Source organism: Aplidium turbinatum, chromosome 7, assembly GCF_918807975.1.
Source record: "Aplidium turbinatum chromosome 7, kaAplTurb1.1, whole genome shotgun sequence".
Taxonomy (NCBI): domain Eukaryota; kingdom Metazoa; phylum Chordata; class Ascidiacea; order Aplousobranchia; family Polyclinidae; genus Aplidium; species Aplidium turbinatum.
The window spans coordinates 6,308,608-6,326,712 of NC_137478.1; the positions used below are offsets into that span (position 1 = coordinate 6,308,608).

The 18,105-nt window shown below is 36.7% G+C and overlaps 1 protein-coding gene across 1 annotated transcript; it reads left to right on the top strand.

Moving 5' to 3' along the window:
- Positions 1–7,393: 7,393 nt before the first annotated feature.
- On the top strand, positions 7,394–17,034 carry LOC145773696 (beta-1,3-galactosyl-O-glycosyl-glycoprotein beta-1,6-N-acetylglucosaminyltransferase-like). Its single transcript, XM_082584832.1, has 7 exons — positions 7,394–7,397; positions 7,815–8,001; positions 9,250–9,874; positions 10,597–10,724; positions 15,585–15,904; positions 16,385–16,528; positions 17,006–17,034. The coding sequence occupies exons 1-7, from the start codon at positions 7,394–7,396 to the stop codon at positions 17,032–17,034; spliced, it is 1,437 nt and encodes a 478-aa protein (XP_082440958.1).
- The last annotated feature ends 1,071 nt before the right edge of the window (positions 17,035–18,105 follow it).

Sequence of the window (18,105 nt, forward strand, 5' to 3'; positions counted from 1 at the left end):
AAAAATCACATGGACCGCAAATCCTCATTTAATCATTTGTGTATAGTCCACCGTTTGTTAGTAAATCCGCGGTTTTACAATGTCTAACACAACTTAGCTACAATACCCTCTGTTAACCACTATAGCAGTATCATTGCCGCATTGTGCATGATTGCAAGAAAAATAATTGTGCTTTATAACGAAGATTGGTTGCCTAGGTTTGCTTAAAAGTTCTTTTACTTTTAGCCTACGCCTTGATTTTGTGAAATCCGATATTGCAGTAATGCCATACTGGAAATACCCTACAGTGCAACTCTTTGTTAGCTTTGTCACTCAGCTCGCGTCAACGAATGTGCTCATACGCGGGTAGTCTTTCTAACTTAAATGTCTTAAAATAACGAAACCCCTATCGATTTTTTAATTCTTTTTTATTTTATTTTTTAAAAAATCAGCAAAGGTGAAGAGCCACTTATTATTGTTAGAAAGACACAAATTGCAAACGCATGAGAGCCACTGCACTAATCTTAGTCGTCTTCTAAAATCCGACACTGAAATTTTGATTTTGAACTTAACTCAAAACTTGTTTCTGAGCATCACCAGCTTTTGGTTCGCAGTTCCCACTTTCCTATCTACGATAGCCTAACGTTCTTTCTCTCTTTTAACTTCGTTATTTCTTTTACGCCTGTTGGTCGTTTTGTTCTCGTCAGTGCGCTATCCTTTTTAGCATACAAGAAAGCTAGTGTATTGGCTGCTTTAACTCTAAATTACCTGAGGCGTCCAGGCCTGAAGCCGTGGACATCTCAGTTTCTATTGTACTGTACTTACTGATGCCAAAGTCACGTAGGCTACGACTCTTTCATGAAGTTCAATTCGTCAAATGTTCAGACATAGACATTAGACAAAGTAGCAAAATGCAACGCTGTACCACCACTACGCAGTTCAACTCTGATTCACTCTCTGGCGGTTAGTCGTTCATTTGCATCAGTGCACTGTAGTGTTCATCACAGACTACAAGCAAGCTACTCAGCAATTGTGGCAGATGATGGGATAAAGCCGGGTGGTATATCAAACTGTAACCGGGACGTTTCTCTTCGTGCATTATGTATTCGTAGCCTACACGACTTGTTGCGTGTGCTCGTACTAAAGGTGTACAGGAGTCGGAGTTTTAGAGTATTTAGGAGCCGGAGTCTTGACTTTTAGTCGGAGTCGGAATGGATGGAGCCAGAGTTTAAAATTTTAGTCAAAACCAAGAGACGGATTGGAGCGGGAATCTGATTTTTTGCCGTTTGATGCTAAATGAACAAATAAATATTTACGCTGCACTTGGTGCAGTTGTTATTTTGTAACTTTTAGTTTTTTTTTTTAAGTGATATTTTTGTTGTTGTTGAAAAATATGCCTTTCTTTTCATGACAAGGAATAGGAAAGGCGTAAGTATTATATGTAGGCTAATAGGCTTAACCTATAAAAAAATCTACATTCTGGTTTATGTTTTGCGTTTGGATTCGGATTGGAGTTTGGAGTCAATATTCCTAAAATATTTGGAGTCGCAGACTTTGAAGTCAGAGTGGAGCAGGAGTCCAGAAAACCTGACTCGGTCCACCTCTGGTTTGTACGCAAAGCAATGGACCTGGACACCTCGTCTCCACCCAATGACGTCATCAAATTTTTTAACCAATTTGAATCCTCTAAATCAAAATGTCAATTTTAGATATTTTAAGATATGAAAAAACAAAATAAAAAAAATAATGTTAAAAAATGTGAAAAATAAAAAAAGTTATTGTTGAAAAACGCTTCATTTCAGAAAGATCTACGAATACAAAAGCCATGTATTTTCATTACAGTGAAACTTTATGGTGTTTATGTTTGCACACAAAGTAGTTCAAGCGCCTTCTAGCAATCATGCACAAAGTTATACAGCAGCCGACTAAAAATGCCTTTCATATGGTTTTGGAGAGAACAGAAAATAATAAGAACCTACCTCAAATACAATTCAAACTGTGTATGAAGTAGGCTACAGAAAATGTCTTTAAAAAGTTTCAAGTACTAGGATTGATTTGTCTTGTTAGTGGGCTAGTTACCTTACTGTAAGTTACGCCACTTTTACAGAAAAAAGGAAAGAATTCGAATTGGAATTGATTAATTGATTGATTGGTTAGTTTATTTTGTTGCCGGCATAATAGCACAGAGGTTAGAAAAATAAACAAAATGAAATAAACAGTGTATATTAAAAAAAAATCACATTCACAAAGCAATATTGAATAAAACGAACCGTTCTGTAGAATGTGTGGATACCACAACGGGGGATTACGAAGTGACCTGGGGGCTGGGATATTTGGCGGAAAGCTTGGCGAGTCAAGCAGCCACTCGCAGCAATGTTGTAAAAAAAGTAACAAATTAAACATAAAAGATGAAGCATGATTATGAGATATTCCTACGCTCATTGCGCGAACAGGCAAAAAGAAAACGAACAGATTCTATGTTGTGCAAAGTTGATAAAAATGAAACATAAATTTGCAATGGTTGCATGAATGGAAAAATACGAAATAGCCTACAATATGATCGTCCTACTGTTTCACAACACAAACACTTATCTCTTGACAGAAATAAAACAAAGTTTGTTTTCATGTCAAGGTAATGATGGTTTTAAAACTTTATCGTTCGTAGTTGCATTCACTGTTTTGAGCTTCTTGTCCCTACTGCAAGTAGCAACAGCTGTAGGCCTATGTTAGCAAAAATTGTGTATAAAGTGGAATGCAAAGCAATAGCTCAGGTTTTTACCAGAAAAAAGTTTCTTTAACTTAATAAAAGTACTAAGCCTAGGTCCAATTCGTTTTTGTAAAATTTCTCAAAAACAGCAATAAGCCAGAGACCGATACTAAGCTCACCGCAACCCAGAGAAATTGTTGCTAGTCCTAGTTCCAACGTTTATCTTATGAAGTGAAAGTAAAAGAAAAGTGTAATTTTGGATGGCATGCAATTGTACGCAGAGCCATCAGATCCTTTTTATTGGTGTGTTGGTATGCATCACATTTTGTTTTCTATTCAGTCGTTTCGTATATTTTCTTTATGCATGAAAAATAAGCCTTTACGTTATTTGTGAGGAACGTCACGGGTATCGTTTGATGCATCACCCGGCTATATTCGATTCTCTGTTACACTTGTTGAGTAGCTTGCTTCTAGCATATTATGATAAAAAGGACAGTGCACTGACGAGAAAAAATACTAACCGCCGGTTGTGCCGGATTATGGGTGTTTTAGGTCCAATGCTTAAATCATTTATAGGCCAATTAGTTCGTGAGTAAAATCTTCCAAGACCTATTTTGTCTTGCAATTAAGCTTATTTCAATCAAACCCTTAGCAACCTAATTGGCTGCTATTATGTAAATGGCCAGAGATTCAGAAATTGGTTCAAGTTCGATTCCGTGGTTCTAATCTCAGTTTAATGAAACAATGTAGGCACACTGCTATCTTGAACAAACAGAACATGACACCGACAATTATCTCTGTTTAGTGGATTCGAACAAGCAGTTAGTTTTCACAAAGCATTAGTTCGGCTGTAGATGCTGCAGCGAAATATGTCATCAAAGCAGTAGGCTAGTCTGCAAAGAGTCAAAAATTAATACATCAAATTACAAGTCACTTGCATAGGCTACAAAATAACTACAGCCTACAAAAATTACAAGGCGATGACCTTTCTCGCTTTGAAGTTGCAAAGTCGTAAATATACAGTATTGTAAATATTTAAAGCTTTTTTAATGAGTAAATTTTTTATTTATAGTGGGCTGAATTTTCGTGAGCCTAAAGATTCAACTTGTTCAGCTTTGGGAATAATCCGACACTGACCGCCAGAGAGGGCATCAGAGTTGAGCTGCGAAGTGGTATAGTGCAACGTAGCATTGTTTTACTTTGTCTATGTCAAAACATTTGGCAAATTAAACTTTATGAAAAAGTCATATGTGTCTTTGGCATCAGTAAATAGAAACTGGGATATTTATAGCTTCAGGCCTGGACGTCTCAGGTAATTCATAGTTGAAATATCCAAAACACTAGCTTGTTTGCATGCTGAAAAGGACAGTGTGCACTGGCAAGGTAAAACGACTAACCGCCGTAGCAGTGAACTAAAGTGCATTGTGGTGGCAGGCCTACGATGTTACATTTTGCTGCTTCAGTTTTCTTAAAACATTTGACAAGTTGAACTTGATGAAAGAGTCCTACGTTACGTTGGCATCAGTTAGAAGCTGAGTTGTTTACAGCTTAAGTTTTGATACGAAAGTGCTAAAAAATAAAAACTGAAGCTTAGAATCAAATTAATACCACATTCGTTGCCAGGTACTGGATAACACAACTAACAACAAATTGCACTGTAGGGTGTTTCTAGTGTGGAACTTGTTCGTGAACTTACTCGTTTTAAGAAAGTTTGTTGGTTTGGTTTTGAATTTTTATCCTCGGACAGAAAAAGCCTTGATAGGTTATTCCTGGTAGTTTCGCATACTTGTAAAGGCTCTTGACGCAGGGCCAGTTACCGAGATCGGCAGAGTGAAGATTCCCGGTTGTTGAAGTGTTGTTGCAGGGGAATTACTCCATTCACTAGGTTCCGCTGAATGGAGAGCAATCCTAAAGTGCGTTGCTCAAGCGCACACCCTGAGAGTCGAACCAGCGCCGTGTGATCTTGAGCCGGGCGCGTAACCACCGAGCTAACCGCGCGGACTCGTTAATATTGAGCTTCGCGTTAGACACATCATGCAAACCAAACTTTGAAACGATTTATACATTTCCGGAAATTCATCAGAAGAGAAAACCTCAACTCATAAAAACTAATCGGAAAGCAACACAGCCATCACTTCCTGTCGTGTAGTCACAAGTAGTCACAAGCATCACTTCCTGTCACAATTAAAATTCACAGGCACTTCCTTAGTTGTTAAAAACCACATTTAAAACCTTCGAAACTGTAAACTTACAAGCTGTTCTTCTTCAATATGTTTGCTTTTGCGACAAATGAGTTTCTGTAAAGTAAACAATTTCTGAGCATGTTCTTCTTCTTGCTTATAAGGCAGCAATTCAAGCCACATCTCTCAATTGCTGCAGCTAGTGCACTGTCTCAGTGTTGGGGTCTATTACGTCCACACTACATGCCCTGTAGGTCGGAAAATTACACAATAATGTAAAATTTGCTGGTCTGTTTGAGGTTTGCCGCAAGTGCAAGCTGGGGAGTCAGACAAACGCCGATGAAACATTTTGTGCTTGAAGCCACCTACACCAATACGGAGGCAATTTAAAGTCACCCATTCTTTTCATGGCTGGTCTGAGCCAGTTGGTAATTCAGTGTCTGGTGTAACTTGAAGCTGGTCGGGTTGTCAGGTGTTTTTCAGCAGTTTCTCTATGATTCCATGAAGTCGAAGTGATCTTCATGGAGTGCCACAATGTGTTTAGGAAAGATCGTCTGGAAGGCAGGCGTAGATTCTCTCCTGATAGCTTCTCTCTGCATAGTTTTGGTAGAGCAATGGCTGAAAGCATAGGCCAGGTAATAGGCCCATGAGGGTTCGACGCAGGCATCCAGTGATTATGTGCATAGTGTCATTAAGAGCGATATCTACCTTTTTTGAATGTGTACTATGGCAATGATCCCTACGGTACTCTCTTTAGAGTCTTTAGTGCCGAAGGTTTTGTACAATGAGAACCTTATTTTCTCGTACCCAGCACTTGAATCAAGTATGGGACCACCTTTACCTTTTACTACGGCACCAGACTGGAGTAGCACATTCGACAGCACTGTACGCAGGGGCGATTTTAGCTGATGAAAGGCCCTGGGCACTTTTAGATCGGGGAGCCCCCGTGAAAATTTTTTTTCGCGCGCAAGGTAACATGAAAGTCACCCACACCGTTGCTATAATGCCTTTACTCCAAGCTCAGTTGCCACATTGTGACTAAAAATTAACCTTGAAAGAAAAAGGAAGCATTTTACAGAATCTTCAAAGGCTGAGAGAAAATAATAATAGCAACACAAAATCACATTTTTTCACGTCGGGGGACCTTCAAATGGAGTGCCCGGGGCAACTGCACCCTCTGCCCCCTTTAAATCCGAGCCTGACTGTAGCCTACGCAAGCGTAAGGGTACTGGACTGGTGCGCAATATTGAGGCTTTGGATCCCTAAGTCGACCCAACTATGCAGCTCAGAAAGTTTTTTTCTAGCTGATGCGTTGGCACGAACTGACTAACAGAGTGTTTTTATATATGAGTTGCCGATCCAGGGTAACTTCCTGATATGCAAGTCAAGGGTCGTGTCGGATAGGAATTCCATCCAGAGTGACTCGTATACTTGACGGCCAGCTTCCTTGTTGTCGAGTTGGAAAGTGTAATGGTGGTTTCGGCTGCGATGAGTTGTAGTTTCCAGTTTTTTAGGTATTGTGAAATCAGTTTCACGTCATTAGTTAGAAAATCCTTTACCTTAGGCCAGTTTTTGTTTGCATATAGTAGAGCCAAATCGTCTACAGTACATAGCTGTAGGCTACTGTGTGAAGTTTGTTTGAGGATATTGCTAATGTAAATATTGAATGCTGCGTTTAAAAAGTAAAACTTGTACTACGAGATGACAGTTCTGATCATAACTAAGCCTGCAAGTTTTTATGTTTTCAAGTGCTTAGGCTATCCGAAACAAGTAGTGAGACAATTCACTGATGTTGATTTTTTCAATTAAAGAACATTTAATTTTCTTCAGACTCGTTAATGTCACTTTATACAGTAGCATTGCTTGGAAGGAAAGGTTCTTACAGCTGAGACACTCAAATACTAGGCTAAGTATGCCAGCAATTCAGCACCACGACAAACTGTTTATTGTGGTGTGGGGGAAGCAGGAATTGAAATAGCCCTTTAAAATAGCAAAATCCACCAAGAGCATCACCTATAAACAAATGGATAGTTTGAAGATTTTTTTTATTGTAAATGGTTGTTGCCAGATTTACCACTAGACTGGGAAAGCTAAAGCCTAGGGCTTCAAATTTAGAGGGCTTCAAAATTTAAGATGTAGCCTAGGTTAGGTTACCACGCATATTTAAAAACGTTTAAACATATGAAGAGTCCAGGTGCAAAACGATCAAACTACCAAAACCAACTTTTCGAGTAAACTGCAAATGAAAGTTTGAGATTGCTCGTTTTGTGGCTGAACCCTGTTGTTTTAAAGCCTTATTTTGAAAGATATTGATCGTTTTGCCGCAAAAAAGGATTGCTACATAAAACTTTCGATGCTAAACACAACGGGAGATGGTAAAATCTAAAAATCTCAAATAATGGAGTTTGATCGTTATGCACCTGAGCTCTTCATATATTTGCAAACTTTTCAGATGGCAGACTAAATAACAAGAAAATTTCTGAAACGCAACCAGTTCCAAAAACGTAGATTAGATATTTATAGACGTATGGGTATGTTGTTTTTATTTTTTATGTAAAGGAAATAGGCTAACACAGCGTGGTCCAACTACAGGCCCGCGGGCAGCATGCGGCCCGCAGATAGAACTTTTGCGGCCCGCGAGCTTTCACAGTATTGATTTAATTTGTATTTATGTTACAGAAAGTAATTTCAATTAGAACAAGTATAGCATTTGGATAAAAAGTGTCAAAAACTTAATTCAAAGTTGTAGACAGCAGGGCCTACACTATTTCAACCTATCAGGTCTCGTCAGTACAACTAGGCTTCTTAAAGGCTGATATGTACCTAGTGTTCCAGGCGTTTTTGTTTCCGTTAAATATTCCACAGTTTTCATGTTATGTATCTTTTAAATTGGAACCCTAATACTGGCTATTGCGCTATTTATTTATTTATTTATTATTTTGTGAAAGATATTAAGGATTTATCTTGTGAACTTGAGAATAGATTTAAAGATTTTGACAGATTAAAACCTAATCTTCATTTGTATAACAATCCTATGGATGTTAATGTGGAAACACAGCTACCAGAACTTCAGCTCGAACTCTGCGAGCTTCAGTGCAACCAATTCTTGCTGTCAAGGAAAAATGAAACCTCAGAGTGCTTCTCGAAAGTAGTCAGCAAGGATAGATTTCCCAAACTGAAAAATTTTGCATTAAAAATGCACTCAATGTTTGGAAGCACATACATGTGTGAGAGTACATTTTCTAGAATGAAGCAAGTCAAGTCTAAAAACAGAAATCGAATGATAGACGAAACACTGGAAGATAGTCTCCGACTTGCCACCACTAACATTGAAATTGATGTAGAAACGATAGTATCAGAGAAATCTCCACCACAGGCATCTCACTGATAGAGATTTGCAATAAATTTCTATTTGCTATTGTTTAACAATTTCGATTACGCATTCACTATCATTTTATTGGAAATGGCCCACAAGTTGTCACGTTTTTGTAAAGTGGCCCGTAAGTCAAAAGTAGTTGGACCACGCTGCTAACACAACTTGAATGTTACTTTGTTAACTTTATTACCTTGTTAATGGCTTAACTGTCAGTAGTCATGAATAAAATTTTGTTAGTACTTAACAAATAATGTCATTTTTTGCGGGCCTCTACCGGTTGTGGACAAATTTGAGCGTTTTTACGAGTCAAAGCTCTGGGATCTTATGCCGTTTGATCTTGAGTCAGGCGCTAAATCACTGAGCTGACCGGGCGGCTTGATTTTTAAAAGTAGACATGATGTCCACTCAGAATGAAAGTTTAAAACAACTTCTTAAAAGACAGAGAGAGACGAATAAGTTCTAGAATGAATTGTCGGTTGTAAGAGTGATCGGCATACACTTAGTCATGCAGTCAATTACGAACTTTAGTTATCTTCAAATGGTTATAATTTAACACCTGTGGGCATATTTCTCCATCACCAATTCGCTATGTTATGAGCAGTTATTTGAAATAGGCTACTATGACTATGGCTGTAAGGGTGGAGTTTAGGGGCCTCAAAGTCAAGAGGGGAATGGCCTAGACCCTCTTTTTGTCTAAATCTTGTCCTGGTTGTTACAAATATTATGCACTAATTGTGAAGTAAGTAATAACACTTTACTATAATTTAACGTATATTTTTTAGGCTTGTAGGTCTATGTTCGAAAGTATTATGGACTAAATCTACACTTCATGCATTGCCAAGTGATAAAAAAGTATGTGCTGGTGAGACTGGTGTCATAGGAGTATGCCTGGAATCTCTTTGGTTTGGTTTTAAATCAAGAAAAATGAATTACACAAGGACTTTATTATATATTTTTCTTACGATAATCTTTTGTTTAATTTATTATTTTGGTGCTGTAAATGTTAGATCCAGTTTTGACAAACCAATCCCAGCTACACATGATGTGGACTTTGAAATACCTTCTAAAGTCATATGTAATCAACAATCCAACCAGAACGAAAATTTGTCAAAATCCTATCATGTGCAGCCACATGTAAAGAAAAGTTTGGAAAAAAGCAAATTGTGCCGCCACATAATTAATGGAGAACTTAATGACTCTTATCGAAAGCAGCCTGACTTCACCAATGACGATGATGTTCTGCTTTTAGCGCAACATAGCTGCAGTCAATTGATGAAACATTATTCCTTCCCCGTTCAAAACAATGTAACTGATCTTGAACTTCAAAACCCGATTGCTTTCAGTGTTCTGATTCACACAAATGTCAACCAAGTGTTGCTACTGTTAAGTGCAGTGTACGCAACTCAGAATATCTATTGTGTCCACGTGGACTCAAAATCATCTGACGTCATTTTTAAAACAATGAAGGTTGTCGCAACATGTTTTCCAAACATAATCCTAGCAACGAAAAGAGAAAGTGTTATCTATGCTTCTTTCACACGTCTACAAGCTGATCTTAATTGCATGAAAGACTTGGTCAGTATTCCTGAAACTGTCTACAACTGGACTTATTTAATTAATCTTAGTGGGCAGGTAAGAGAGTATTTTGCAATGCTTGTATTAGCCATACTTGCGCAATAGCTTTATAATGGGCATATTTTTAAAGCAAATTTGAATTATTTTGTAAATTCTTGCGCAGTTGTAAGCACAAGTTTATACTCAGTATAGTGTTAACTTATAGTTTACTGCTAACGTAGTAGGAAATCAGTTGTCTTGCTAAAAATATACTCGTTTTAATATAGTTTTACAAAAAATAAACAGCTGTTTGATTTGCTTCTGCATATAGCCATGACACTTTATGATGAAAAGTGAAAGCATTTCTTGTCGCAAGTGCTTTGTGTTGTACAAAACTCTGGCTTTTACCATCAAGATTAGCATGCAGTTTACAGAGTTATTTGTTTATAGCCTACTGTTTGTATGTGATTGGGTAAAGTAAGAGTAAAATACATGATTTCAAAAATATTAAAATTTGTTTCAATCAAAGTGTAGCCTACCTCGAGATAAAGTATTTTACTTTACATAAATTTGACTGTTTTTCAATGGTACAAATTTTTGAGCAACTGTCAAATGATCGATTCTCTAAAGTGCAAAAGAAAGCAAAACAAAATTTTTTTTATTGTAAATCAAAGAACAACTGTACGGATATTAGTATCTCTGTAATATAAGCTAGTTCGCTGCTGCATCACACTAGTACTTCCTCCAAACTTAAAAAAATAACGGCAACCTTTTAAAATTGTTTTGTAATGTGTTTGCAGGACTTTCCTCTAAAGACTAATTTGGAAATTGTAAAGCAACTGGAGAAATTAAGAGGTCGAAGTGTGATCCACGGAGATTACGATAACCTGCAACCAGGTATTCTGAGAAGAACGAAGTTTGTTCATAAGTAAGAGCTGTTTTTTCACTAGAGGACTTTAATAAGTGACTTCTCAAATGAATATATGGCCTTAATCAATATCCTTTGTTTCTTTTAAGGTAGAGGATTTGGTTTTCATAGCTTGTATGCCAGCTTGAACACCATGAACTGTTTACAATGAATAGTTAAAAACTTCATAAGCCTACAAAAGCTTACACAACCAGACATTACTTTATCACGAAGCTTTAGAAATTTCGTTTGAATGCGTGTAAGACAGGAAGTTGTTTACACTAATATCCAAGGCAACCATATACCATCCTTGTTTCTGAGATTTGTCTTTATTGGAAGAACTCTGTCTAATAAGATATTAATATTCTTATTACTAAGATATGTCCTTGTTTTTGACTTGTATCCTTATATTATCGTATTTTCTGCAATACCGATACCGTCAGTGTTGCATATAAAAGGGTGTTCCAATATAGCTTGGAACGATGCTAAATGTGAATTAGGCTTAAACGTTAAATAATTTTTAACCTCTTCTTTTCAAATTTAACAAATTTAAGTTTTTGACAATTTCAGCCATGACAAGATTGACAATCGAACAACGTGTTAAAGTTATTGAAGCCTATTACGAAAATGGACGTTCGAACAGAAATGCATTTCGCGCACTTCGCGATTATTTTGGTCAGCATAATCGACCAACCGAGAGTGCAATTGGGAAAATTGTTCATAAATTCAAACAAACTGGGTCGGTCGCAGATGTGAAAACACCATTGCGTGCTCGTTTATGCCGTTCAGCTGAAAACATTGCTGCAGTGCGCGAGAATGTGGCCGAGAGTCCAGGCACCTCTATTCGCAATCGCGCGCAGGAATTGAACCTCTCCGCAACCACGCTGCATCGAATTTTGACTAAAGATTTATCTCTACAGGCTTACGAAATTCAATTGACACAAGAACATTTGAAGCGTCGTACGTTCGCCGATTGGGCGCACGAGCAAAGACAAATCGATGAGGATTTTTCACAAAAAATAATCTTTAGTGATGAAGCCCATTTCCATCTAAGTGGCTTCGTTAATAAGCAGAATTGTCGCTTTTGGGCTAATGACAATCCAAGGACAATTGTTGAAAAACCGATGCATCCATCAAAAGTCACTGTTTGGTGTGCATTTTTTGATGGCGGGATAATTGGACCGTTTTTCTTCGAAAATGATGCCGGTAATTCTGTTACTGTGACAGGCGAGAGATACCGTGCCATGATAACCAACTTTTTTTTCCTGAATTGAATGCTATGGATGTCGAGAATTTGTGGTTCCAACAGGACGGCGCCACATGCCACACAGCCAATGCAACAATGGCTTTATTGAATGAGAAATTCCCAGGTTGCATCATCTCTCGAAACAGCGAAGTGAATTGGCCAGCAAGATCGTGCGATTTGACGCCTCTGGATTTCTTCCTTTGGGGTTACCTTAAGAGTAAGGTCTATGCCAACAAGCCGACAACAATTGAACAGCTGAAGGATGAGATAATAAGGCATATTGGTGAGATCGAGGAGCAATTATGCAGAGATGTCATTAAAACTTTTGTCCATCGAGTGGAGGTGTGCCGCCGAAGCCTTGGCGAACATTTGAGCGATATTATTTTTCACACATAATTGCCATGTGCCAAATAATATAATTCCATAAAGAAATCAATAAAATTTACCCAACAGTTCTGCTGCCGTAAACGAATTAGCTCGTGCAATTGTGGTGTAATTTAACGTCACATGATGTCACAATGCCCCAAAAATCCTAATGGGTTGCCAACCTGGGGGGCTGACAGGTTGCTTCAACTTTAAACCCAAAAAAAAAACGATTTTTAACCCATTTCCCCGTCAAATTCTTAAAATTAAATAGAAATCAAAATACCAACCAGTGTGAAAAAACCTTGAAGATTAGAAATGAATTTTTCTTATGAATATAGACCATGACCATGCTATGATGACATTGGTTCTTTTTTATTGAATTAGGTTGTAAATAAGTTAATTTGAAACTTTCCAATCTATAAAATGTGTAGTCCAACATGGATTTGTCAAACCATATATAAGTATTTTGGCAGAAACAAGTAATATTGGATGTGAAAGTCAAGTGGAATATGAGGTGAGAAAAAAATGAATGATCACCCAATTTAAAAGTTAGTTTTAACAACCTTGCTTTCTGTTGCTTAACATTAAGATTACGGTGTTTTTATATGGTAGCCTACCTGATAATAGCATACCGTACTGTAAAGGAAACTGCTCGTATTTATGCAAACAAGTACCGCAATTTTTGTGCAAAATTTTACCTAAAAATGAAATAAGACAATAGTATATTTTAAACTCATGTAGATGCGGGAATAAAAGAAGAGAGCTGAAGAAGATATCATGGTACTTGACATAAATAGTCAGAAGAAAAGCAATTGTCTTGATCAGGAGGAAGAAAAGTTGTCTCATAGTACATGTGGCATTTAGACACATACGTCCAATATGCGTCCGGCTAGTAAACTGTTTTTTTGCGTTGAGTAACAATAAGGCTTATAGCTCTCAATGTTTTATGACCACCCAGAGAGCAAAATCCACAATTTTTACATTTATTCAATGTCTGCAGACGTTGAATCAATGTAAAAATGGCAGATTTTGCTGTCAGTGTAGTTGCTTACTGCAAATCACAACAAAATCGATGTTCAAAGGCAATTTTTACTGCTAGTCCTACATTTTTATGATAATAATATGTTCATTTTTTAAATAAGTTATTTGTTGATTTTATGCATTGCATTCACTCCTCAAATCGCTTTATATCAGACCTGATTTCATCTGATTGTTTTTATCATTCTGAATACTTTCAATGCTTCCAACGCTGATTGTATGTAAATTTGTAACAGTAGATAGCCCGTTTAGTGAGCTATTAAACCGACGGCATCCAAAGTGGCTCTCTGTGACCTTTGTGCATTTGCAGTTTGTGTATTATTTTGTTGTTTTGGATATGGACAGCTTTGTCTGAAGCAAATAAATAATATGATATTTGAAATATATCTCATCCACTGTTTACTTTTGAGTGTCTTCAGCCTGTGAATTAGGAGTTTGAACAGACTGTTCAAAATAATTGTTTTACGTATACATTAAAACAACCTTTTTCACAAAAAGATGCTGTAACTCAAAACAGTCAAAGAATTTTTTATGTCAACAAAACTTTTGAATGTAATATAAAGACAAACCAAACGTGGTAGCCTGTAGGTTTCATCGAAAGGAAATATGTTTGCCAGTTGCAACTGGCGTAGTTCAGTAGGTAGCCTAGCTCCTGGCCAGCAAAAATTGTCATTTTTGCATCATTTCAACATCGCCAGACGTTGAAATCATGTACAAAAGGGAACTTTGCTGACTAGGTACAGGTTTTAACTGAGAAACATTTACAGAAGCCATTCGATTTGTTCAAAGAACTCAATTAGGCTAACAGTTCATATTTTCATTGATTCAACGTCTGAATACGTTGAATCAACCAGTTGGCCTATCGTTTTTCTTTGCATTGATTTCACGTCTGAACAGGTTGATTCAATGTAAAAAAACTGATTTGCTGACTGGCGCTGCGCGCTTGTAAATGCAATTGTCATTTCGCCGATTTGCTCCGAAATTTCAAAGTGCGTTTCAATAGTTTGGCAACACATTTTTTCATTACCATGGCAACAAGAGGAAGAGGAGAACTGCTCCTATTTTTTCAAAACGCTGGCAGCTAAAGTATTGTTTTATTTACTGTTTTTATTTTTCACACATAATTGTCATGTGCCAAATAACGTAATTCCATAAAAAAATCAATAAAATTTACCCATTAACACTGTTTTTATCGATCCGTCTTAATGAAACACCCTTTATATGGACTATTAGTTTTTATTCCATAATGCTTAAATGGCTGACTTGGAATAACCTCATTTGTTGACTTAAACTGCAGCTGCCTTGAGATGCACAGAGTAATCTCTAAGAACAAGAAATTACTTTGAAATAATGTTTCTGAAAAAAAAAAGCAGTAAATGACTTGACACATGTGTTGATGTTTAAATTGAAAAACTTCGTTTTTGTCGTCCTTATTTTTTAGTGCAAATCGTTGGTAGCCCTGTTAATGATTACCCTCGTAATTCTAATGTCACTTACACGATGGACTGTGGTGATGGATCCAATCAATTGACATTTATTTACTTTCTCGTACTAATTCCACTAATTTGTAGGCGATTCTCTTTGCAACTTTTGCAAGTTTTTAGTTTTCAAGTGAATAAAAAAATATCAGTAATATTTTTGTGCATGTAGCTCCACAAAGCGAAAATTTACATGACCTTTGACTCTGTCATTTCTTTAAAGTTAATGTCTAAAAAGACATTGTTAACTGCGGACAGTGGCCAATGTTGCAATCTTACCTTACCTAATCTTAAGTGCACTCGTTCATTTTTTTTTTGAATTTTGTTTATAGTTGGCTCTTTTTCAGCTTCCTCTTCCAGGATTTGTTAATGAACATATTGCAATTATGTAATAGATTGAGTTTCGCTTTTAGCAGCATGATCGTTGCTTACTTCACAATGCAGATACCAACGACTTGTTTTATCCCGATGATGCAAGTTTGCTGTGGTAGTAGCGGTTTGCACTAGATTTTCAAACACAATTCCCTAGTCATATGCTATGACGAATGTTCTCGTCATATGAAGAATTATCCTCGTCATAGCACATGGCTAGGGAACTGTCTTCTGAAAGCTAATGCAAACCGCTACTACCTCAGCGAACTAGCAGCATCAGGATAAAACAGGTCGTTTATATCTACATTGACAAATACTGAAATTACTTGGTCATTTTGTACTTTCTTCAATCTGATAAAAAAAAACACATTGTTGTTACAGGATAATAAGCAAAAAAGTGAAAGGAGTTGGATTTGAAACTAAATTAATAGAAACCTCAACACGTAAATCACCACCACCTTATCAAATCCCATTGAGGAAAAATCTAGCTTATAACATTTACTCTCGTTCGTTCCTCCGGTGGATTTTATGGGAAAGTGAAAAAGCAAAAGCTCTCCTGGAATGGTCACGTGACACAGCTACTCCGGATGAGCATTATTGGCTGATGTTAGCTTCCCTTCCTGAAGCACCTGGAGGAATAGCAATAAATGACATCTGGCCTTACTACATTGTCTTTAACTCAAACAACAGATCATGCAATGGTAAACAAATATGTTGATTTTTTTATCAAACCATGTGAAATCATTTTGGTTGAACTTTTAAAGAAGTTTTAAATGGCTAAAAGTCACAGCCACGAACGCTGAGGGTTGGATGCTCTATCAACGGATCTTTTAAGCGGCCGATTAAACCGACTGTCTGATTAGGTAGTCAAATATCAGCTTAAGCGAAGGCATCCGTGGTGAATTGATATTTTAATCAGGGAGTAGTCTAATCAAGAGTAGACTACCGTACATGATAAAAGCTGAACCATGGTTACTCATTCTTATAGCTTATCGTTTCTCAAAGCTAGGTTCTGTTTTTCTACACAAATTGTATAAACTAATGTATTATGGAACAACTACAGTATTTTGTTCATCCTTATAAACAATAAAATAAAAACCATCTGCCCGGGAACTTTATCCCCGCATCTGCCAAAGAAGTAATGTGGACTACACGTTGTTCATTTAGCTTATTATTTGCAGGTTTCTGGCGACACTACAGTTGTGTATATGGAGCGAAGGATATTTCCACAATGATACAGCGTGAAAACTTATTTGCAAATAAATTTGATATAAGATATGATGCTCTTCCAATGGTATGTTTACGAAAGTGGTTGGACTCCAAAAGTAAACATTTAGCCTAAATAGTGATGCTAGTGCTAAATTTTGAACTTTATCCACTTTCGTAACCAGAATAGAGGTTGTGGAAGGTTTTCTTAGTTGATAGGCTGTGCTGCTGAAAAATCTTCTTTTTCAAGCCATAAATCCGTTTATTCCAAGCAAGTGTATTTTACTCCTTCTGCCTATTACCTTTTCCATACTTTCAGCAGTAAACATGAAAACTTTCTTTCATGAAACCGCAAATTGCTTAAATCCTGGCTTTAAAGTGCAGGTATTATTAAATTAAATTTGCAATCCAATTTGTAGCACAGCGAACATTCTTTCTCAAAATTGATAAATTAATTGAACTTCCATAATAACCCTACAAACGTTTTGTGGATCACTGTTATATGAGGAAAATGTCAAAATGAGCAAGAACACGACAAAATACGCAACGCAAGACTTCTTCTTGTGCCATACATGTTAATCTGCCATCTTGTCTAGAAGAGGGAAAGCTTGGTAAAGAAAATTGAACTAAATTGTTGCTGATTTGTGCATTGATCATTTAACGTCGAAAACACATATTAATCATCGCTGTGTTATAACAAACTATTACAAATTAATTTCTCCAAGATAGGTTAAAATTTTCCAAGAAAACAAGTGCACTGCAGTAAAACACATTAAAATTGATAAAAAAAAGAAATCCTGAATTTTGTTTTACTAAATTTACCAAGTTTTGCGAAAGTTATCAGGTGTGTTGTGTATGTTACGTATGTTATGTACCGGTATGTTATGGAAGTTGTGATACACTGTATGTATGTATGCCGTGTATGCTGTTAGATAAATTATGCTTTAGCATGTGTTAACTTATAAAGTATGTATGTTATTAAGTATGTTATCACATTTATCAAGCTTGTTCTTTCAGTAGCCTACTCTTTTTTCCAATGACAAATATAACGAGTGTTTCTTTATTTGCTCGGCTCTTCCAGCATTATACTTCAAACCAGAACCTAGAAATATCTAGAAGCAAGTTCTAGATATCAATGCTCGAACCAACCCAGAAAATTGTTTGAATTCCTTGTTTGTTTGACCTTGTGTTTGAATAATGGCGTCCTAGTATACGCCTGAAATGATGATGATAAAAGTAATAATGGGGCTCTTTGAAACGTTTTTGATTTTTGAGAAAAGTAAGATGTTGCGTATATAAAGACTTTATGGAGGCTTAACAGCATGAGCAGACAAAATGAAAACCAAAAAAGGAAGTCGACAAAATAATTATTACTATTTTGATACATCCAATCGTGTATTGCTATGAATACATATATTTATTCCCATCAGTCCTAATTCTTTGCGTGGTAGGCTGTGGATGCTTTTTACTTTTTTTGCCTAGCGCAACACGTTTCTATCTTGCACCTACAATGGATTGAACGAAATTGTACCTATATATTATACTGTTTTATTTTGTTGCTCACCCAGCTAAAAAAATCGACTTTTTTTTCATATTGATTCAACGCCTGCAAACGTGAAATCAGTGCGAAAATAGATTTAGCTAGCTAGAGAAATATCAAGAATCAATTTTATATAGATTTAGAGTTTCAACAATA